Genomic DNA, 24,840 nt, shown 5'->3' with positions numbered 1-24,840 from the left:
CTGGTTTTCTAAAAATAATTTTAGATACCTTTAACATAAGCAGCTTTATCAAAGGATTTTTATGCAACTGAATTTCTAAGGAAACAACACATTGCAAAGCAAGAAAAAAATCTTTTATCTTAAGTGACTTATAATAGACGTCACGCTCTGAATTTTAACAGCAAGGAGTAAATAAATCCTACTTCATTTTTATTTATTAAACAATAAAACAATGACTATGATTTCCTGGAGCCAATCCAGTGCAAGGAAAGTAAATGTACTGAGTTGTCAATGCCGTTTAATCTGTACAAGTAAGTCAAGGATAGTTTTCAGGTAGAGCTTTGAATCTAACATTTGATGCCTACTAATGCCCCTGAACTGAATTTCTTCTAATCAGTTCAACTAGTCCTGGTAAGTGATGAAATCTTTTCAGATGTTTATACACAGAGGATTCCTTTCTTTTCTTTCTTTGATAAATTAAAATACTATAAACACTGTCATTCCATATCTAATAATTTAGATAAGTTGGATTCCTTCTTTGGAAAAATCACATCACTGCTCCTATTATCACAGCGAGGTGCCGATAACAGTATCTGAGATACAGGAGAGAGGGAGAAAAGAGAGCAGAGACTTCAGCAACCTTAGTTCAATCACTTCACACAAAATGAGTTCCAACCAATGAAGAGCATTCTAGAGTTTTGTAGAGCTTCAGATTCTGTGGCCCATCCCACACATTACTGGATTACAAATCAAGTATTTTCATTACTTGGTGACTGAGGTGGCATACAAATCGACAAGTGCACAAATAAGTCTTCATTGTAAAAGGGCATCCTTTAAAAAAGTAATTGGATTGTCCTACCTGGTGCCATTAATTGATGAATGCTTGATGTACGGGTAACAGCTGGACTTCGAGGCTCAGCATTTGGGCTGTCTCCTTTCCTTTTGCTTTCTAGAAGATCTGACTGGCTGGCTTTGGCACTGGTTATAGGTTTGCTAGGACACACAGCTAATGTCTGGGGTTGACTACAGATTTTTGGAGTCCCATTTTGAGAACTAGACAATACACCCAGCTTCTGGCTGCGCAAAGTCAAATTCTGGACCTAAAAGAAAGCAAAGAAATATTTTAAAATATATAAACATATATGTATGCTTTTGTGTGCCTACATGCCTTCTCTGTGGCTGTGCCTGCTCTGTGGAACAACATCCCCCCACACCCTCAAGATCTGGATGGCTCTGACCCTGTTAGCCTTTCATAGGGCATTGAAAGCCTGACTGTTCCTGCAGCCTGTTTAGCCAGGACATTAGGTGAGCTCTGTTGGTGAAGCAGCTTTTTGTTTTGAGGGTTATTGTTTTAACCAGGGTGTCATGGATTATACAGTATATTGTTATGATGGTTTTAATCTTGTACGCTGCCCAGAGTTGCTGCTGTGAGATGGGAGGCTCTATAAATCATTTAAAGACACACACACACAAACCTGGATTAAAGAAGTATTTTCTAATCTTGAAGATATTTTTGGCATCTTCAGTATGTGACAGAAAAACAATTTAGGATCAAGCTTCGCATTAACAAGTATTTAATATTTACAGTGTCAATGATGTGCCAGATGTTGTATGAAACAAAAGCACTGCCTTAGCTGAGGAAAAGAGTATAGCCTAAATTGAATTGACAAGCCATATATTGGCAGCGAGGGGCAGTCTTCAAATAGACCAAGTGTAATAGGCAGTGGGAATAACCTTGAGGAACAGGAGGAAGAGCCACAACCAAGGCAACAGGCTGACACAAAGCACATTTTTGTTGTTGTTTATTCATTCAGTCGCTTCCGACTCTTCGTGACTTCATGGACCAGCCCACGCCAGAGCTTCCTGTCGGTCGTCAACACCCCCAGCTCCCCCAGGGACGAGTCCGTCACCTCTAGAATATCATCCATCCACCTTGCCCTTGGTCGGCCCCTCTTCCTTTTGCCCTCCACTCTCCCTAGCATCAGCATCTTCTCCAGGGTGTCCTGTCTTCTCATTGTGTGGCCAAAGTATTTCGGTTTTGCCTTGAATATCATTCCCTCAAGTGAGCAGTCTGGCTTTATTTCCTGGAGGATGGACTGGTTTGATCTTCTGGCAGTCCAGGGCACTCTCAGAATTTTCCTCCAACACCACAGTTCAAAAGCATCGATCTTCCTTCTCTCAGCCTTCCTTATGGTCCAGCTCTCGCAGCCATATGTTACTACGGGGAACACCATTGCTTTAACTATGCGGGCCTTTGTTGTCAGTGTGATGTCTCTGCTCTTGACTATTTTATCGAGATTTGTCATTGCTCTTCTCCCAAGGATTAAGCGTCTTCTGATTTCCTGACTGCAGTCAGCATCTGCAGTAATCTTCACACCTAGAAATACAAAGTCTTTCACTGCTTCTACATTTTCTCCCTCTATTTGCCAGTTATCGATCAAGCTGGTTGCCATAATCTTGGTTTTTTTGAGGTTTAGTTGCAAGCCAGCTTTTGCACTTTCTTCTTTCACCTTCATCATAAGGCTCCTCAGTTCCTCTTTGCTTTCAGCCATCAAAGTGGTATCATCTGCATATCTGAGATTGTTAATGTTTCTTCCAGCGACTTTAACTCCAGCCTTGGATTCCTCAAGCCCAGCATGTCGCATGATGTGTTCTGCATACAAGTTGAATAGGTAGGGTGAGAGTATACAGCCCTGCCGTACTCCTTTCCCAATCTTAAACCAGTCCGTTGTTCCGTGGTCTGTTCTTACTGTTGCTACTTGGTCGTTATACAGATTCTTCAGGAGGCAGACAAGATGACTTGGTATCCCCATACCACTAAGAACTTGCCACAATTTGTTATGGTCCACACAGTCAAAGGCTTTAGAACAGTCAATAAAACAGAAATAGATGTTTTTCTGAAACTCCCTGGCTTGGAAAAATATCCAGCGGATATTGGCAATTCGGTCCCTAGTTCCTCTGCCTTTTCTAAACCCAGCTTGTACATCTGGCAATTCTCTCTCCATGAATTGCTGAAGTCTACCTTGCAGGATCTTGAGCATTACCTTGCTGGCATGTGAAATGAGTGCCACTGTTCGATAGTTTGAACATTCTTTAGTGTTTCCCTTTTTTGGTATGGGGATGTAAGTTGATTTTTTCCAATCTGATGGCCATTCCTGTGTTTTCCAAATTTGCTGGCATATAACATGCATTACCTTGACAGCATCATCTCGCAAGATTTTGAACAGTTCAGCTGGGATGCCGTCGTCTCCTGCTGCCTTGTTATTAGCAATGCTTCTTAAGGCCCATTCAACCTCACTCTTCAGGATGTCTGGCTCTAGCTCACTGACCACACCGTCAAAGCTATCCCCGATATTGTTATCCTTCCTATACAGATCTTCCGTATATTCTTGCCACCTTTTCTTGATCTCTTCTTCTTCTGTTAGGCCCTTGCCATCTTTGTTTTTGATCATACCAATTTTTGCCTGGAATTTACCTCCAATGTTTCTAATTTTCTGGAAGAGGTCTCTTGTCCTTCTTATTCTATTGCCTTCTTCCACTTCTGTGCATTGCTTGTTTAAAAATAATTCCTTATCTCTTCTGGCTAACCTCTGGAATGTTGCATTTAATTGGGCATATCTCCCCCTATCACTGTTGCCTTTTGCTTTCCTTCTTTCTTGGGCTACTTCTAGTGTCTCAGCAGACAGCCACTTTGCCTTCTTGGTTTTCTCTTTCTTTGGGATGTATTTTGTTGCCACCTCCTGAACAATGCTGCCAACTTCTGTCCAGAGTTATTCCGGGACCCTATCTACTAAGTCCAGTCCCTTAAATCAATTCTTTACCTCCACTGCATATTCCTGAGGGATATTAGTGAGCTCACATCTAGCTGATCTGTGGGTCTTCCCTAATCTCTTTAGTCTGATCCTAAATTGTGCAAGAAGAAGTTCGTGATCAGAACTACAGTCAGCTCCAGGTCTTGTTTTTACCGACTGTATAGATGACCGCCACCTTTGGCTGCAAAGGATGTAGTCAATCTGATTTCGGTGTTGTCCATCTGGTGAAGTCCATGTATAAAGCCGTCTCTTAGGTTGTTGGAAGAGAGTGTTCATTATGCAGAGTGAGTTGTCTTGGCAAAATTCTATCAGCCTATGTCCTGCTTCATTTTGTTCTCCCAGGCCATGCTTACCTGTAATTCCAGGTGTCATTTGACTGCCCACCTTAGCATTCCAGGCTCCCGTGATGAAAATAACATCTCTTTTAGGCGTGCTGTCCAGTAGGTGCTGCAGATCCTCATAGAACTGCTCTACTTCAGCTTCTTCAGCATCTGTGGTTGGGGCGTATATTTGGATCACTGTGATGTTAGATGGCTTGCCCTGAATTCGAATTGAGATCATTCTATCGTTTTTTGGATTGTATCCAAGCACTGCTTTAGCCACTTTACTATTAATTATGAAGGCTACTCCATTTCTTCTGTGGTCCTCTTGTCCACAGTAGTAGATCTGGTGGTCATTTGATGTGAAGTGGCCCATTCCAGTCCATTTCAGTTCGCTGATGCCCAAAATGTCTATCTTTAATCTTGACATCTCACCAATAACCACATCCAATTTGCCCTGGCTCATAGATCTTACATTCCAGGTTTCAATGGCCTGTTGATCCTTAGAACATCGGATTCGCCGTTCACCACCAGCACCGTCGGCCGCTAACCGTCCTTTCGGCTTTGAGCTAGCTGTGTCATCACGTCTGGGGCTAGTTGAACTCATCCTCTGTTCCTCCCCAGTAGCATTTTGACCATCTTCCGACCTGGGGGTCTCATCTTCCAATGGTATACTGACATATCTCTGGTTGTACTGATCCATTTAGTTTTCATGGCAAGAATCCTGGGGTGGGTTGCCATTACCTTCCCCAGGGATCGCATTTAGTCTGACCTCTCTGTCATGACCTTCCCGTCTTGGGTGGCCCTTCATGGTTTAGCTCATGGCATCATTGAGGTGCTCAAGCTTCAGCACCACGACAAGGTAACGATCCTTTGCTGAAGCAAAGCACATTATTTTTCTCAATTTTCTGTCCATTTAGTGCAAGTCTATACTTGTGCTTTGTGGAGGTCTGGAGAGACAATGAATGCAGGAAAGCAAAAAGGAGGAGAAAAGCTGAGAAGGATTGGTATACAGAATTTCTTTCCAAAATGCTTATGATTATATTAAAAATATAGAAAAATATATCTGTAGAGAAAAATGCTTCCTGATATACTACAAGGAAGGAATATGAAATTAACATGTGTTACAGTTCTGTATCATTTTTTTTCCAAGTAGTTTGAGGCTTCTTGGCTCACTGAAAGGGCTAAAAGTAGCAAGTGAGTTCAAAAGTACCATCATGAACTATTCCCACCAGGCAGTTCCAAGTGGTCCATAAATGGTGCAATCTCAGAGTAGGCTTGTTTTGAGACTGGACAACTTCCAAGTCAAAACAACTATAATGGAAACTTTTGCATAACCCCCACTCTCTATGACATGTTTACAAGAGCTTTTTTTTGGGGGGGGGAAACAGTTGTTTTCCTCATGAATTTCTCAGTATTAATAGATCAAGCTGTAAAGGCAACTTGGGTACTGTCTAGTCACGCCATTGGCTCCAGTCACCTCCCTATCTCACAAGATCTTAGGTAAGAACACTCAAGTACTATGAAATTTTGTACATTTTCGGTGTTTTCATGTAGGGTCTCACTATAATTTGCACGGTATTGCTAACATCTTGGAAAATTTGGCAAACAATTTTCTGCATTTTTAAACATTAAACATATTTTAAGTTTATTTCTGCCTTTCGGATTTGCAACCAACATTTTTGGAGCGACTGATCCCTTGGTGCCATTGGCAATATGTTGTTGAATGCAGTTCTGTGTAGAAGTGTGGTCCTGAAACTAATTTGGTTCAGGTGAAAGTCCCATTTATTAATTTATTATTTAAAATCTTCAGAGAACAATGAACTAAACAACAAGAGAGATGGAAAGGGTAATGTAGGCTGCTGAGTTTAATCCCCTGAGGTATTTCTTATATCTCAGAAAAAAGGTAAAGATTCTTCCACATTTTGCTCACAGCTAGGGTTTTGTTTTGTTTTGGGGGTATTTTTGGTCAATGATACAGAAATGGTTTACCACTGCCTTTTCCTGGGACATTGTCTAATCTATGCCTTGGGACTGCTGAGTTGTTTCCTATCCAAATACTGAACAGATCCAACTCTTTATTTTTGAGAGTAGCCACAACTGGCTAGGTACTGCCACTTTTTATGGAGGAATATAATTAAAGCATCCCTGATAGATGATTAATTAGCGTTACTTGAATACATGCAGTGAAGGGTAACCGTGATTTTTTTTTGGGGGGGGGTTACTGGTTCCAATGTTAAACGTCTGTTGTTAGAAGTTTTTCAACTCAAATTTGCCTTTCTGTAACTTAAGACCAATACTATATGTCTTGCACTCTTCGATTATAGAGCAGGTTTTGACCTTCATGTATTTTGAAAGTGTTGCCCCTCAGTAAACTTTTCCTAAGGCTAAATATATTCAGTTTCTTCAGTCTCTCTTATAAGACTCTGTTTCTAGTCTCGTGATCATCCTCATTGCCCTTATCTGAATTTGTTCCATTTTCTCTGAATCGTTCTTAAAACATGATGTCCAGAATTTGAGGTAAAGTTTGAACACTGCAAAATATAGTGCAACTTCTACATTCTGTGATGTGACTGATTCATTTATCCTCCACTGCATTTTATTCCCTTCACCCTCTTAGGTTTCTTTTCCCTAAGAACATTGCACTTGTTTCTATTAAATTCCATTCTGTTATTTTCAGCCTACTGCTCTAACCTACCAATATCACTTTTTTTCTTTCTTTTGGAGTATTAGCAATCTTGTCCAGTTTTAGATCATCCACAAATATGATAAGCTATTTTTCCACCTCTTTGTCCAAGTCATTAATGAAAATTTTGAGGAATATCAGTCCAGAATCCAACTCCATAGCTTCTGACTTGATATTTTAGTTTGTTCTATGATAATCTGACTAGCAGCTAGTTAAATGTGGTCTGGATAGCATGTCTAATCACTGGGTCAACAATTGGTTTGAAAATGATACTCAGTCATTTTCAAACCAATTGTTGACCCAGTGATTAGACATGCTATCCAGACCACATTTAACTAGCTGCTAGTCAGATTGCCATAAAGCACTTTGTTATATATCTTGCAATGTCAAAATATATTTTGTCCATTGCGTTCCACAATTTGCTATGGAAGGTAACTGGTCAAAAGATGAAATAAGTTGACTTTTGATAAATTCATCCTGACTTCTAGAAATCACTGCATCATATCTGAAGAAGCCCCTTTGCTATTTTTACCTCTTTGGATACCTCAACTGATACCAAATTTTAGTTTTACTAACACCATTTTTACAAATCTGAACTACCTGTATGTAAACTTCCTTGATGATTTGCCCCTCTTATTACCTCCTGTAATTGTCCTTTTTTATTTTCATTCATTCTGTGTGGCAACACTGGCTTTTATTGTTAGGATTTATTATGATACTAACATGTTTTATTATTATACTTTTTAGTCTCCCTTTTTTTAGAACTCCCACCCATCTTGGACTCTTTTCTCATTCATTTAACTTACCAGTTATATCCATGGATATAAATTGTATAAAGGCAAGCAAAGACAATATACGGGGGGAGATGGGCAGTGATAGAAATTGGAATAATAAATAAATAAATAAATACAAAGAAGCTGCAAATGTATATCGTACAAAGAGAATGAGAAAAGAAAAAAAGAAGACCATAATACTATAATGGAAAGGTGATTTGGAAATAAGTGAGTAAATTTTTAAAACAGGGAAGGCTTAATTGACATAGTAAGGTTTCCTTTTTTGTTGAAGTCACTATAAGGATGGAGGTCAAAGATCCTACATTAGAAGTGATTATGCTTCAGTTCTCAAACACACTCAGATCTGTAGTATATTAAGCTTTGTGAAAGGCAACAAAATATAAATTTTCGGGAAATAAAACAAATTTTGGATCAATGTCATTTGCTTTGTTGATAGTATTCTAAAAAGAGGGTTATTTAAAAAGCAAAGAACACTTCCTTTTAAATTCCAAGTCCTCAAAAAGATTTTAATCCTTTGGATATACTTTTTGTACAGGTTAAGCAATGAGAACTGCAAAACAATCTTATGTTAACCATGGCCAAGGGATGATTGGCTGGTGGATGATATTACTGCTTTATGATGTCACTGCTGTCATAGAAACAATGTGTGCACACAAATGAATATGCCATCAGCCAGTACAAGAGCATGGAAAGCTAAGAGAGGAGGCAACATCTTGAGTGGGGCAGGGTCAGGGTCAACAAAAACTGGAAGAAAAGTGGTCAATGACCCGGGGTTCAATTCTGTTTTCGTCAAAATAGTATGGCTGATGAGATTGACTGGTTACACAGTCAATCCGGCCTTTGCAAGGTAGACCTCTATAGCCCTGAAGAACAAAGGGATCAAGATCGTAAAGTTATCTGTTTTGTTGATGTTGCCAGCCTTAACATAAAGGATAGAGACAGACGTAAGAGAAGTGCTGCTGACCTACGTAATCTTGAAGAAAAAGAAGTCATTGTAATTAAGGACAACGACCGAGACCAGCACAGCAATACTGAAGGAGCAGTCTGCCTTTTCAAACAAGGCTCCTCTGAAGAAGTCAACGTTGTGAGCTGGCTCAGCAACGATCTTCAGAAATACGCAGTCGGGTTCCAGCATGCACTAACCCCCTCAGGCCCTCATAGATCAGCTTACGATACGCCTACACTTGACAAGATGTCCCAGGGCAGTGACACATCTTTCAGAGGCTCTTGTAGCCAGAGAGGAGACGACCTTTCATATTATGTTAACAAGCTTTGTTCCTTAGTGGTTCAAATGGCCCATAAAGAAATGAAGGATAAACTCGAAAGCAGTGGAAGGTGCATTCGTCAGTCAATTAGAGGATCTAATGGCAAGAATGGTGATGACTACGGCAAGTTATCTCCCAAGTCATCTCATGACGACCCCAGAAAGGCTTCACTTTTTTATGGTGAGATGTCTAATCAGATGTCTAATCAGAATGGCTACAGACAGGGAGCAGAGAGACAAATGTTGGAAAGAAAACAGTCAGGACAAGATGACGGTTCTGTAAGCAAAGGACTGATGGTGTATGCAAACCAGGTAGCTTCAGATATGATGTTCTCATTCATGAAAACAATGAAAGTCCAAAAGGGAAAGCATCCTCCACCAGCTTGTGTGGTATTAAAGAAGGTTCTCCTCAAACATACTAGAGAAGTCATATCTGACTTAATTGATTCCACCATGAAAAACTTACACAATGTTACAGGAGTGCTCATGACAGATTCAGATTTCATTAATACTGTGAAAAAGAACCTTTTCAATGCTGGAACACAGAAATCAACTGAGATTCTGGAAGCAATGGTGAAACGCTTATTTAAAGCACTTTCAGGGGACGATAAAAGATCTCAAAGCTTAGCTTTTGCAGCACTGAAAGCGGGTGCTCACTGTGACTCCAGATCTCAAGGACTGCAGTTCGCAACACTAAAGGGTGAGATGCATGGCCCTGGAGGTGGCAGAGGAAATGGACAAATGAGGCCTCTTCCATCTGGAAGCAAGGGTTCAGATAGGCACTGTTCAATGGACGTGTATGCTAAAGACCTTATTGTAACAGCATTAATGTTAATACAGCAACACCTATTAGAAAAAAACAAAGAACAAGCATGCCGTGAGACAAACACTACATCATTTGGCTATGTCCATGACAGATCTAGTGGTTCCAAATATAGTTCAAGGCCAGGTGGAGGAAGGCAGGATAACCTCGAGTCACAAAAAGGTGATATCTCAAGCATCCTTTTATCAATCATCCAGAAAGTACTAAGAGAAGCTGGTTGTGCAGATGAGTGTTTTGACAAAGGCTACAAACAACCTGCTTTCCCTGAGAGCAGACCACAAAGAGCCTTATCAAAATCAAATGGGTGCCCTGATATGTATGACAATATGGAACAGATCAACAGACAATTTATTGACCAGTTGGTGGAGTCTGTGATGAAGTTGTGCATGTTGATGGCTAAAGGCAGTGACTCTGATGGAAGATACAATGGGAGACCATTAGTAGGTGCAGGATCTGAGGTGATTGTGAACAACCAGAACTGCAACAACAGTGCACAAAACAGAGAGCTGCAAGCTGTGCTCCAGTGGTTGGTTGCTTCACAATTCAATGTGCCAAACCTGACTTTCATGAACGAGCACGATGGGGAACTGTCCAGGCTTCCACAGCTGGCTGATAATGCAGCCAAGAAAGGCTACAGTGTGGGAGACGTTGTTCAGGAAGTAATGAAGTATTACGAGAAACAACAGGTGGATGCCATGTCGGGACGCATGCCTCGGTGTGGATTGATCGACTGGCTGCTTGCTAACCTGTAAGAACCAACTCTTCCCTCTCATGTTACTCTCATGTCCCCAGCCTAGGCGCCTACACCATTCTTTCCTGGCGCAACAGATACCACCATTGCAACCCAATTCCAAGCAATAACGCACTGAATTGAACCAGGGTAGCTGGGCAAGCTCATCAATAAAAAAAGAATAAAAAAAAAGTGAGGGGGGAGACAGGCTGTTTATTGATCACTTCAAACAAAGCTTTACAGATAGCCAGATTCCAGCTAGCTTTACCATTATATACCATCCAAGGACTCCAGGAAATTGCACAATGAATAAATATGCAAAAAAAAAAGGTGCGGCATGGTTACAGCCGTTCAGATTTCTACCATCCCCATAGAATGATATTGAAAACTACTGAAAAAAACAAAGAAAAAAGAATTGAAACATAAAAGATCAGGATGAATTTTTGGAATGTGCGGCTTACCATAAATCCACCAGGTGCTAACATTGAGGGTACTCAAATGTTATTACATTCTATTTAATTTTCAGCAAACTTTTTTTGTTCTTTTTAAAAAATAGCCTAAAAATCTGCAATTGTGACCATAAGACACATATTTTTGCAATATGCATGTTTTTCTGTAGCTTACATGATTACTCTGATCTATTTTTTTTCCTATAAAACTCCCCTAATTTTTTTTTCTGTGCAACTTTCATAGTATACTTTACTGAAATGCCACTTAGCTCTAGCATATAATTTTGGAATGTGATTTTCCTAACAATAATTTTGTTTATACAAACCTTTCCAGCTCAAAACAATGGATGGTAGTAGACTCTTATTCATTGCTACTACCCAGGCTGTGGCAGAGTTCATTACAGCAGATTGTGGCATTTCAAAGTAAACTCATAATAGGTTTTATATCCTTCAGCTGTTTTAACAAGGAAACATTTGAAACTATCCATATCTCCATCACAGCAACTGAGTCAGTATAATAGTTGTGTCAACCACTTAACAGGTTGTGAATTGTACAGAGATAGAGAAGCTCTCTCTTGTATTCCAAATTGGTGGGCCAGGGAAGCCCGCAGGACCCTAAGCAAGACTTCAACTTCCTCCCCAATAGTAAGAAAAAAACAAAGCTTTGTTTCAGTAACCTGCACTCATCAGGGAGTCTAAAGTAGGGCTCTTCGTCCTTCCAACTGTTATTCGTTAGTTGCCCTACACTTTCCATGATGAGGGGGAGTATACGACAGCCAAACATGATGCTCAGGAAAGTGTTCCTTCAAGCCATTCTTGGCTTTTGAAGCATTTATTTCCAAACACCTTAACTGGGGACATGGTTTAGGCTGTGACTCTATCCCAATGATGTCAGGTGGTCCCAGGGAAACAGGCTGGAACCAAATCCTGTTGCATTCCCCCACCCCATACTGCACCAGTTGCTTAAGAATTTAATTAATAAATCATTAGGCAAACTGTTCATTCTGACATTTAGGAGAAATTTCTTCTTCTTACCCATAAGCAGCTAGTTTAGCTGCAAACTGTAACAGAAAAGGTGGAATCATCATACCATGCTACATACCTGTAGCTCTTGCTCAGTTCCAGAGGTTATTGCTCATTAACAGATATAAGTTACTAAGAAATGTTCTCAATCATGTACAGCCTGAGAACAAGGAGAAAGAGAATGGGACTTCCTCATTATAAGAATCATGGACCTTCCATCAGTCATGGTATCCTGCTTTTAAGCATTAATTTCATGCCTAAATGACATGCAGTAGATTTCACTGCAGTCTTAGCAGGTAAAATAAGGACTAGATGGCTAGGTTTACACAACACTGTATACTCTGAATCTGGATTAACAGAATATAAATGTTGTATTCATACAAACTGCAAACTACCCAACCCCATTTTATAGTAGTTTAGCATGTAACACAAAGCTGGTGGGCACCTACCATTTCTGGAACTCAGCAGTGGACAATATGGTGAGTTAAATTAAGATTAGATGAATAACCACCATATGCTGACTGTGGGGGGAAAAAAAGGTGAAGGGTCCCCTGTGCCAGCGCTGAGTCATATCTGAGCCTTTGGAGGGATGCTGCTTTCGCGACGCTTTCTTGGCAGACTATAGCAGGGTGGTTTGCCATTGGCTTCCCCAGCCATCACCTTCCCCAGCAAGCCGGGTACTCATTTTACCGACCTCAGAAGGATGGAAGGCTGAGTCGACCTGAGCCGGCTACCCGAGAATCCAGCTTCTGCTGGGATCGAACTCGGGTCGTGGGGAGAGTTTCAATTGCAGTACTGCTGCCTACCACTCCACGCCACACAAGACTTCGCTAGCACTATTTTAACAATAAATCTGAACAAAGTAGTATGAATGCTTTTTCTAGCTTAACACGAATTTTGCATCTGCATTTGCTAGTACAATTAACAGTGGACCTACACGCTAATTATTTCTTATAAAAAAAGAAAACACAGAAAACATTACAGCTGGAAGAGTTTAACACTTACAGGGGAAAAACGTGTTTCTGTTCTGTAAATTAACCCAGTCTGGCTGACTGATCTGTCTAAGCATTTGTCACAATGCATCTCTTTCAATGTTTATACAGAAAAAGCCCTGGAAAGAGGAAAGACTCTATAATGTTTGTTTTAGTGATTTGCAATTAACGAAGCATCTTCATGATACTTAAAGTACCAATGAATAACAGAACAAAATCACAGCTTGTTTTCTCTTACCGCAGGAAGCAGTACATAGAAAGTTAAAGAAAGGCAGATTCTATTTGAATATAAGGAAACACTTCCTAACAGTGAGAGGAATTTTACAGCAGTACCAATTACCTAGGTAATAGCTAAACATTTCTCCAGAGGTATCAAAGTGGAGGCTGAAGAACCATCCGTCAGGAATTCTTTAATCTGGATTACTATACTGACTTGGGGATAGTCATGATAACCTGAATGACCCCTTCCAACTTGATGATTCTATGAAAATGCAGACTTTTTAAGACAAACAATAAGTACAACTTGGAAGTACCTCTCCCCTTTCTTTTAGACACACTTTTATTTGGGACACTGGTTTCTGTTTCTTCAACTTAAAAGCACAATTTGACAAGGCACAACTTCTTTTTCTGATTCTGAAGTATTTATATAAAATGCACCCAGGGCCTGTGTTAGATGAACATGGGCAAAACTATGCCTTGACCTTAAAATATGAACTTGGACTGAGACTATTTCCTTTGATCTTTCCAGCTTTACACCTAGATGTTGTAAACGCTCTGAGATGTAATTATAGGGGAGGTAGTACTGAATAGAAGTTCAGCAAACAAAGAAGTAATGAAATGGTCATGCAATCTATGTATTAAAAAAACTCCTAGAGGGCTTTTCACATAGATTGTCCTCTGTGCCTATCATTACAGCTTCAACATAGGCTCTGCTGAACCTACCCCAGGGCTTACAGTACAGGTACTCCTCGCTTAACAACCATTTGTTTAGTGATGGTTTGGACATCGACAGTGCAGAAAAAACAACTTGTGACCAATCCTCACACGTGACGACCATCGCAGTGTCCCTGCGATCACAATTTGGGCACTTGGCAACCAGTTCACTTCTATGACTATCACATCATTCCATGGTCATGTGATCGCCATTTTTGACCTTTCTGCCTGGCTTCTGGCAAGCAAAATCAATGGGGAGCCGTGTGATTCACTTAACAACATCATGGTTTGCTTAATGACCATGATGGTTTGCTTAATGACCATTGCAAAAAAGGTTGCAAAATTGGGTCAGATTCACTTTATGCCCACTTCACTTAGCCACTAAAATTCTGGTCTCCATTGTGGTCGTTAAGCAAGGACTACCTGTAACCTAAAGTTAATGATGTGGTACGAGCGCTCTACCAAGAAAGCCGGGGAAGTATCAGATTAGAAACATCATTTACAACATTGATGTTATGATGCAAAAAAAGAATCTCCAGGCTGGAAAGGGAAGCAGAGCCGACTTATGAAAAAATGTTATCAGTGGAAGAATCTTGTCAGCGATTTCAACACTGCTTTCCAACATATTGGTACTACTTTTCTTCCTAAGGCAGGTTTTTCTCTGAGCCAAGTTCTGATACAGGAGTATAAATTTGTTATACACAGTTGTCACACATACAAACAATACAAACCTGTCTCCATTCACTTAAGCCTTGCTAGAATAAATGGCTCCAGAGAGATTTCTGGAAATGGAAAATGTCTGCTATTATAAATACTACAAAAGCAGCCTCTTTTGTCACTTAATTGGGAAGAGGGTCAAAAAATTGTAACACAAGAAGACATGCTGCACAGGTGATATAAGATTCTTCTCACACAAATTATTGCTTATCCTTCATAAAGGCAAAGAGACTATTCAGAAACAACACTTTACATGAAATTGTGCCTCCATGCGGGCCGTAATTAGTACCAAGGCAAAGAGGTAAGCTAAACCAAAAATCTTAAATGTCTAGAAGCTACCTGAAATTATTGAAAGATATGTTTTACATTTTAAAACATGACATTTTTGAAGTATTTCTATTGTTCTCTGCAAAATTAATTTAAATAAAAGATTACTACTGAGACCCTTCGATATTAGGTAGATTGACAGGTCCAGTCTTTAAGTAACTACAGTAGACTCTCAGTTAACCGGCACCCATGGGGATTGGTAGATGCCGGACAAATCTAGTTTCTGGTTGTTTGAGAGTTACTATTAAACCGTAAAACCCACTAGATGGCAGCAGAGAGATACAGATTTTTTTTTTCTGGTTGCTTGAGTGTGCCGGTTTTTTTCTGGTTCGATTTTTGTGCTGGTTGCTTGAGAGTGCCAGTTGCTTGAGTTCTTGATAACTGAGAGTCTAGTGTACATAGGTCAGGCATACCCTGAATTCACCTGAATGGACAATATCAAATCAAAAGAAAAATACACAGGATAGATGAGATGTACAGTTAAACTACAAAGAAAGGGAAATAATTAAGAAGCCTTGTTAAGAATATGGAATCACAAGGTCATTACATTCAGTCCTTGTGAAATTTGAACTATTTATGATTTCCCCCACTTTTCTTTGAAATTTTATTTTTTCTTCTCCTCCTCCTAATTTTACACTTTTTTTACATTTTACATTTAGGGCTTCTTGTTGCTGCTGCTTGAATGTCTTGCAGAAAGCCAAAAATGCTTTGATTAAAAGCAGACTCAATACAGTTTTTCCAACCCATTGCCCTCTAGACAATTTGGGATATCACAGGCTGAAAGAATCCACCATGATGTCACAGGTGTCATATCACTTCTCTGCCTCCATTGCAGATGTTCATATATGAAATTATTGGGTAGGAATTTTAGGTACATTAATCATAACACATTGGGAGCTTAAGGCTATCAAAATTTGGTTGAAAAGATGTCACATGTCATTTGCAGGGCTGCATATGTCCAATCACAAGACTCATTAAATTCACTTGCTACAAAGCTACATACAGCTTTACATCAGTTGCTAAGGATGGTCAAAGACAAAGCATGATTTATAATTCTAGAAATTTAAAAAAAAAATGTACCTAGGTTTTGATCTCTCAAGAAACAATATGTTTCAGGCAACCCATCTGTATATGGCAATTATCAGTTCTATAGCTTCTTCCCTAAATGTTGCGGCAGAAAGATATTGTGTATAGCTTCCTCAGCCTGACAAAGCTGGATGGTGATGCAACTGGAAGACCAGATAGGAAAATTTAATAGAGCAAGTAAATTATATGCCAACATCACCCCAACTTTTATTAGATTCCATACACTCCCTTCCCAAATTCCACATAATGAGATGTATTATCCTTATCTATTCTCTCCCAGTACAGAATATTATTTTCTGTGCTGGCTTCAGATAATAACACACATTAAGAAGTCAAGCTAAAACAGTTTACTAGCACCAATTTCTGCTATAGAAAAAGGCACAAACGTTATTAATATTATCATGAGATTCTTCAGGGAAGAAATGAAATCCTCAAGATCATTATGTATTGATTTGTTCGATTTCCTATCTTTCTTCCAAGAGTTCAGGATGGCTTCCATGGGGATTCCTTTCATTTTATCCCAATAGCAACTGTGAGGCACATTGGGCTGAGAGAGAGTGACTAGCCCTAATATCCTAAAGTCACCCTAAAGTTTTCATGGGTGAGGATGGATGTGAACCAGCACAACTTTCAGCCTGCCAAACATTCAGGTGCCGCCTTTGACATTTTCCCATATTTAGCAAATGAGACAATGGTATATTTTTCTTTCTTTTTACTCATAGTCTTAATTTATTTCAGTCAATTGAGATGCCAGAGAATTTGGAGAACTGTGTGTGCACATTAACATTTTAAATAAATTAAATATAATGTAAATATTTAACTCCATTATATTTTTTCTCCGCCAGCTATCTTAATTTTCTTTTTGGTTTAGCATTATCCATTTTTAAAGTACATCCCCCACCATGCCATTTAAAAGCTGTGGTCCTTGGCTTGATGAAAGTTGCACACCCCAAATTTCCAAATTTTATGGGACTTATTTTCAGGTATGTGGTATAGTATTGCTTTCTGAAATACTAACCCCTCTTAATGTACAGTAAAAGAGAAACTTGAGACAATAATGTGTAAGATTTGAAATTTCAAACATTATATTGGAGGAAAAGGATTCCTTCCTGCACTCATGTTTAGCTATCATGTAATCTATCCTTCCTCCCCTTTCAGTGCCCTTTCCGCTTATTTTGTTGGGTTTTTTAAATTAGCCATGCCTTCTTCCTAAATAAAAAGGATCTAATAGTATTCTTTAACAGGTAGCTGCAGAACTCCGTTGTTGTCCAGTCAATTTTCCACAGTACGATACACACACACACAAAGAGAGAGGACTGAGTCTGTGTGTGCAGGTTTCCTTTTATCCACAAACTTATGGTTGTGTCAGATGCTTGGGAATCTTTTCTCCCCACCTCTGTGGCTCCAATACAGCTGGTCGTTATTCCCTGTTGATTGACAGGGGCTCTCTTTGGAACTTTGATTGTGGCTGCTCATGAATGGCTGCTCCATGCCCCCCAAAGAATGTCACGCTAGATGGCATACCTATAGGCTCTTCCATACCCCTGAATGCTTCCAGGGAGCTTAGTAACCAGTGGTAGAGGAAGAGCTCCAAGTTGTTCAGAGAGAGAGATATAGATGCAACACACACAGATTATGGAGAATAAATAATAGAACCACGAGAAACTCTCCCAGTACTGTCAGCAGCGTTCGACAGAGTTTCTCCAAGGCTTCCACATCTACCTTGAGATGAAGCTGGGACATTCTACTTGCAATGCAAATGCACTACCAGTGAATTTCCAGATTTATTAAGGACTACTAGACAAGCTGCCTTAAACTGCTTTTCTGCCATATAAGGAGTGTAAAAACTTTCCCAGACACCTTCTTGTCCCTATTTTATTGCTTCTTGCATGTCCATATTGCACCACATGCAGCTCAGTGCTTGCTTCCAGCTCTTACCCACTGGAGTACTGAACTGCAAGCAGATCTGCAGCTAAAGATGGCAGGCCTTCCCCACTGGATTTTTTCATGGGTATGGTAGCTGAGCACACAGAGAACAGCGTAAGAGTTCTCTGAATGTAAGTGCTTGCCAACTCTATGTAATTTGTCACACTACTTTTGTAGCGATGTTTAGAAAGACATTATAATTAAAGGGTCCTGTAAGATTTGATAGAAGGTGGTATAGAAATAAGTTAAGTAAAGGTTTCCCTTGACATTAAGTCCAGTCGTGTCCGACTCTAGGGGGCGGTGCTCATCTCCGTTTCAAAGCCGAAGAGCCGGCGTTTGTCCATAGACACTTCCGCGGCCATGTGGCCGGCATGACTACACGGAACGCCGTTACCTGCCCGCCGAAGCGGTACCTATTAACCTACTCACATCTGCGTGTTTTCAAACTGCTAGGTTGGCAGGAGCTGGGACTAGCAACGGGAGCTCACCCCGTCACGCGGATTCGAACCGCCAACCTTCCAATCGGCAAGCTCAGCAGCTCAGCGGTTTAACCCGCAGCGCCACCGCGTCCCACAGAAATAAGTTAACCACTCTTAATTCTCCACTATTATTTTAATGAATGCAACATTAGTTTTTTCTAATCAAGACAAATTTCTCATAAACGGGGTAGGTGAATGAGAAAAAGTAGCTGAAAATATATTACCAGAGGGTGACAAGATGCTTCTTTGTGATGTCACTGCTGCCATAGAAACTATGTGTGCACACAAGTGAAAATGACATCTGGCAGCAGAAGAGCATGGAAAGTTGAGAGAGGAGGCAACATCTTCAGTCTGGCAGGGTCATCAAAGCAGTTCAGCTGATAAGAAACAACCTTACAGTCCTAGGTACAGTTCTACTTCCAAGCCTCAGAAGATGTCTCAGGAAGTTGACTGGTTACACAGCCAAGCAGGTGTGTGTAAGGTAGATCTCTATAATCCTGATGCAGGGAAGGACCAGGACCGCAAAGTGATTTGTTTTGTTGATGTTTCCAGTCTGAACATTAAACAAACAGATGATACAGATAAAGATGCTGCTGGCCAGTCTAAAGGCAGTGAATCTGTCACAGGGCTTGATCTGGGGAAAATGCAGGACAAAGAGGTCATAGTAATAAAAGATAGTGAGACACCAGAACAGTCCAAGACAGAAGGAGCTGTTTGTCTGTTCAAACAAGGTTCAACTGAAGAACTTAATGTTGTGACCTGGCTTTTTGATGACCTGCAAAAATATGCATGTGGATTTCAACATGCACTGTCCCCTTCAAGTGCCCCTCGTCAACAAAAGCCATCAGCAGCTGACAAGATGTCCCAGAATAACAACAATACAGCTTTCAAAGCTTCTGAAGGTCAGAAAGGACCATCGGATGAAGTAGCAAGCACTGTCCAAAAGCTGTGTACTTTGGTTATGCAAATGGCAAGTAAAGAGATCTCTGAAAATTTGGAAGATGCTGCCAGTAAATGTATACGCCAGGCAATTTATGCCACGAAAGATGGGAAAGCTCTTAATCCCTCTGGTTCTGTAAGTAAGGTTGCATCCAAGATGGTGAATGAGATTATGGAAAATGCCCAGGATTCTAGTAATAAAGACAAGAAGGATGAGGGTAAAGGACTCCCCAAGAAAACATCCCTTTTTTATGGTGAGGTATGTTCCAACCAAAGCGAATCAATACCAGATGAAGATGGAAAATCAACACATGCCCACTTGATACATCCAAGGAAACAGTCAGCTCGCAATGACAGTAGTTCTTTTAACAAAGGGCTAATGGTATATGCAAATAAAAATGCTAAGGATATGACGTTTTCATTTGTGAATGCCACCAAGATACACAAGAGGCAACCTCTCCCAGCCTGTGTGATTCTGAAGAGAGTGTTTCTCAAACACACAAAGGATGTCATATCAGACTTAATTGACTCTACCATGAAAAATCTACATAATGTCACTGGAGTCCTCATGACAGACTCAGATTTTGTTACTACAGTGAAGAAAAATCTTTTCAATGCAGGAACCCAGAAATCAACTGAGATTTTAGAAGCAATGGTATTAAGAATGTATAATGCTTTGACGTCGGAAACTAAGGAAAGAGGGCATAGTCTTGTATACTCTTTATTGAAAACAGGATGTTCATTAGACCCCAATGCTCCAAATATGCACTTTGCATCTTTGAAAGGTGGGGTGCATATGAGGGAAAAGGTAAAGCAAGAAGCAGGACAGACATCAGCACAAAGAGTAGGTGAATCAATAATTAAGGATGGAATTAGTATGCTGAGATCAAGAACAGGAGGCAAAGGTTCTGATAGGGGATGTCATGATAAGAGGCCAGAAAAAGGTAGCTCTACAACTGAGTTTCTAGCAAAAGACCTCATTTTGACAGCTTTAATGTTGATACAGCAACATCTCTTAACTCAATACAAAGAGCCCATTTCTGAGTCAAACACGTCTTCATTTGGATTTTATGAGAAGGGAGGCAAACATGGTTCTAAATCTCATAGTTCCAGGTGTGATCCACAACAGCAGGAATACCAGAGGGGAGAAATACAAAGCGCCCTTCTATCAATCATCCAGAAGGTCCTACAAGAGGCTGGTTTCAATGTAGACGAATGTGAAATAACCAAGAGTTCCAAAGCAAACTCGTTTGAAGATAGATCTGGCAGAAAATCCTCACCCAAACAGAGTGGTTCAGATGTGGATTCTGAAAATATGGATCAAATAAACAAGAAATTCATTGATCAGCTGATGGAATCTGTGATGAAGCTCTGTATGTACATGACTAAAAGCCCTGATTTTGTTGTTGAAGATTACTCTGATGATCAAGCCACATACTTTACTGCAAGAAACAAAGGTGTATCAACTCCAGATTCAATGTCACCCCAGAAACCTCCACGAGCTAATAATAATATTGGAAAACCACTTGTGCCTGCTGGTTCTGAGGTGATAGTAAACAACCAGAGTTCCAACACCAGCTCACAGAACAGAGAACTCCAGGCTGTCCTCCAGTGGATGGCTGCCTCCCATTTCCAAGTGCCGAATCTCACTTTCATGAATGAGAATGATGAGGAGCTGAAGAAGCTCCCTCAACTGGCTGACAAAGCAGCCAAGAAGGGTGCAAGTGTGGGGGATATTTTGCAGGAGGTAATGAGGTATTTTGAGAAACAACAGGTTGATGCCGCTGTGGGAAACATGCCTCGTAGCGGACTACTTGACTGGTTGCTTGCTAATCTGTAGACAAGGACCAACACCTCCCTCTCATTGCTTCCACCCAGCAAAGTGCCATCTTAATTATAGGATGGAACAACCATACAGCTCATTTTCCATAGACAACAGTTCATTCCACAGGCTGTCACACACAAGCTGGGTAAAATCACCAATAAAAAAATACAAATGTCAACTGTTACTTATTTGTTTATTATTTTTTATGTAGTTATTATAAATAAGTTCCCAGAGTAAAACAAATCCTAAAAGTATGTTTTTATTGGATTGTTATGAAAGCAGTTAATATACTGATGGTATCATCTTTGACTTCTGTTTTTGTTTCGAAGGCATCAGATAACATCCTTCTACTTTGAGCATAATTAGAGTTCCTTTTCTCTTCCTTCCTTTCATTACTAACTCTAGCAAATAATTCAAAGTTGAACGATAACTTGCTAAACATTTTTTTGTATTTCCAATTTTTACTGTGTATTAATCAAAGTCTATTAACCTTTAACGCCTTTATGAAAATAGTTATCCTAATATATTTACCAATATTTATTCATTCCACTGGTTTAAGTCCATAATACTAAAATTAATGAAATATGGTCATCCTTCACTGAAACTGTTGCAAAAAGTTTCATGAACATATTTACATGTAGGCGAATCCTCTCTCTCTCTCCCACTGTACCGATTTTTGTTTTATTTTCTTTCACTATTATATTATTTTTCCCCCCTTTGTTGTGTTTTGTTAAATAATGTTTATTTTAAAAAATCCATAATAGCAGTGACTATTAAAGCAAACACAGAGGGCTATTTTAATCCACAGTAAAAATTGTAGTGATTTATATCTTCTGAAAAGTTTCTTTCACACACCCAGACTTCTATGTAAATTTCTGCAAAATTTGCCATCTCGCTAAACCATAAACCCTTTCCAATTCTTTGAAATGGGGTTATTTATTACCTGCTAACTAATAACTAATTCAGCCAAAGTTATGTTCATGCTTGTATAAACAATTGGATTTTACCTAACAGAAGAATGTAGGCATTTTCACAATTGAATTATTTGGAAGTTAAAGCTCTCTATTGCCAATTTTTGTTACTTTGGTTAAAGACAGAAATGCACAGGAACCATGAGAATGGTTCAAGTATTACAGGTGATTAGCCAACACTGCCTGTGTTGAATTTTTTTAAACACAAGTAACTGAGAAAGTGCTTCACATAGCTGTAATAGAAGCCACCCTACTTCTACCTCAACTCTGGAACCAGAAGGGAGCTATTCTGAAAGATTATACCCAGACTGTATGCAATCTATTTCGTTACTGTTTAAATGCATGTCTTATTTGCTCAAAGATGAATTAAAGAAGGCTTAAGAATCTGAACGCCATTGTTTGCCCTTAGTTCTTTTTTCACTACAATACTTCTCCTGAAAGGAAAAGACAATATAACTCACTTTTAAATTTTATATGATTAAATTACCAGGAAAATATACTAAAGAAAGTTTGAATAGTCAGCTGATAATAGCCAACATTTAATGAACATTTCTAGAAATTAATCCTGTAGTAGAATACAGTATTATACAGGTATGGTTAGGATCACAGCCTCTGCAGAAATATATTTATTAACTGGATACTTAAAGAATTAGTGTTAAAAGTTAAGGCAAGTATGCTATATAATAATTGGCACATTTCTTTCCAAGTTGTTTTTCTCACTAAATATGAACTAGCTAAGTATGACCTTATGCATCAGTTCTTTTATGGTGATCATCCTATTTTCCATGCTAAAAAAAGAAAAAAAATCAATATTGTCATCTCCAAGAAAATAAAAATACACAAACTTCACACTAGAAATTTTTGTAACAGATTAAAAAAAAGAATGTGTATCTAGAAAGTGTTTGTAAATAGCTATATGCACATTTGCAAAAGTCTAATGTCCATTTAGCATTGGGGATGTCTAGCATTTTGTGGGAGATTGCACACGGAAAAGCACTGATACGGTAGTATTTTGACAAACAACAATGCACATGAACACAAAGAGTAGAATCGCATCCCAGTTCTTCACAATGGTTCTGGGTTACAGGTAGACACACACACTCCCACAATCCACGCAACCTCACCTGAGTAGCTGCAGACTGACAGGGAAACGAAGATGATGACGACACAACAGGAATGTCAGACTGGACAGCTGACACAGTGGTAGCAGGCGTAAAAATCAGCTGTGAAGGCAGGAAAAAGAAAATTGAAAGCCACACAAAGCACACACATAGTTCGAAGACAAATTAGTGTGTCTTTTTCTTTCGTACAAGACCTACAAATATTTCTTCTAATATCTTAGAAAGAATGTTCAGCCTTTTTGAGTCGCTTAGCTATTTCATCTCTTTGAACAAGAATGAGGCCACCCCCGAAACAACTTAATTACATGCTGTTCTTCATTGGTATTTGAAAAGAACTAAGAAGGAAACTGTCAAATAGGTGGAAACACCTAGCTAACCATGGCTGATCTCATAAGAAGTAAGTACTTACTTGGTTGAGATACCACTAGGAAATATCAGAAGAAATCTCCCAAAAGAAGGCAAGATCAAATCATTTCTATATTGTTACCAAGAAGGGCAATACCTACTTCTTGGCACCTTAGACCTCTACCTGGATCTTCCACAGAGCAGTCCAAAAACTATAAAAAGAGGCACAGATGCTTCCCCTTCCTCCCTTATCAGATCTTGCAAGTAACTAATACAGCTTGAACCCCAGGCTCCCAATGTTCTTAGCTAACCACAAAGAGTCAGCTAGAAAGAAGTTGGAAAAACACTGATGCACAGTCTCTCACAGGACTTACAGGGTGTGAAAACTTTAATTTGTCATGCATTCAGACAGATGGAAAGTCAGAAAAACAAGACATTAAGGGTTTTTTGTGATATGTGGAGAACTGGGGTGAAAGAACCAATTAGAGAAAGAAGAGATGGCACTGCACTCTAAGAAGTGTTGAGCTTTAAAAAAGAGGTGGATGACATTGCAAAAGGAAGGAAGAAGATCCAGCTATTTCACTTTCTTCTGTCTCTGGTTTTCTCCTACTAACTGCTTCCTGCTCCATCTAATCCCATCTCTGAAGATCAACTATGGATGGTGAAAGACATTTATCTTCAGCTAGACTGATTCAGGAAGATCTTAAAAAATGTCTCATTTTTCCTTCCCTTCCCTTCCTATGCCCTCTTCCCTTCCTTGCCCCTTCCCTTCTATAATCTAGAGTACAACAAATCGTAAACATTTCAGGCAGAGACAGAAATGGATGGTTTTATGTAAACTTTCTGAGTTTTAGTAAAGAAACAAAAGATTAATCCTAGTCTGGTTCTTTAACGTCAGCACACAACCTATTCAAAAGGAACAAAGGGGAGTGCAATCTGGATGTATGCAAGTAGCATGGCTGGACTTACAGAATGTAGCAGGTTTGTGTAGATGTGTGTATGTGTAAAATAATTCCTGAGGGTAGGAAATTGGTAGTCCCCATTCAGCAGGCAGAAGACTACTAGTCCAGCAGCAGCAGCAGCAATAAATCCAGAAAGCATGAAACTAATTACAGGTCACCTAGGTTTTAGACAACTCATAGTCCCTTAGAAAGTGATGTGAGTAAAGATGGACAAAAGTGTGGAGCTTATGCACTGAGTCTAAACCATCCACAACAGCAGTTGCAAAAGTTGAAGTTAAAAGATACTTTTCAGTAGCTTGAGACAATAGTGCAGCTACTTCCTATTCCCAATCTTCTC

At 39.6% G+C, this 24,840-nt stretch overlaps 3 protein-coding genes across 5 annotated transcripts in view; 2 read left to right on the top strand and 1 right to left on the bottom strand.

Annotated features, from left to right (window-relative positions):
* PHC3 (polyhomeotic homolog 3) overlaps window positions 1-24,840 on the bottom strand; it is a 57,203-nt gene that overhangs the window by 21,974 nt on the left and 10,389 nt on the right. For all 3 annotated transcript variants that reach the window (XM_063306454.1, XM_063306455.1, XM_063306457.1), the window contains 2 exons: window positions 23,200-23,298; window positions 839-1,079 (listed from right to left, as the gene is read on the bottom strand). In XM_063306454.1, the coding sequence (XP_063162524.1) occupies window positions 839-1,079; window positions 23,200-23,298 (340 nt within the window). The remainder of the gene's footprint in view (window positions 1-838; window positions 1,080-23,199; window positions 23,299-24,840) is intronic.
* Window positions 8,391-10,430, top strand: LOC134500535 (A-kinase anchor protein 4-like). The gene has a single exon (XM_063307872.1). The coding sequence runs from the start codon at window positions 8,391-8,393 to the stop codon at window positions 10,428-10,430; it is 2,040 nt and encodes a 679-aa protein (XP_063163942.1).
* LOC134500534 (A-kinase anchor protein 4-like) lies at window positions 18,752-21,206 on the top strand. The gene has a single exon (XM_063307871.1). The coding sequence runs from the start codon at window positions 18,774-18,776 to the stop codon at window positions 21,117-21,119; it is 2,346 nt and encodes a 781-aa protein (XP_063163941.1). The 5' UTR covers window positions 18,752-18,773; the 3' UTR covers window positions 21,120-21,206.

The sequence above is a fragment of the Candoia aspera genome, chromosome 6 (assembly GCF_035149785.1).
Source record: "Candoia aspera isolate rCanAsp1 chromosome 6, rCanAsp1.hap2, whole genome shotgun sequence".
In the NCBI taxonomy this organism is placed as follows: domain Eukaryota; kingdom Metazoa; phylum Chordata; class Lepidosauria; order Squamata; family Boidae; genus Candoia; species Candoia aspera.
This window is presented reverse-complemented; position numbering and strand designations above follow the sequence as displayed.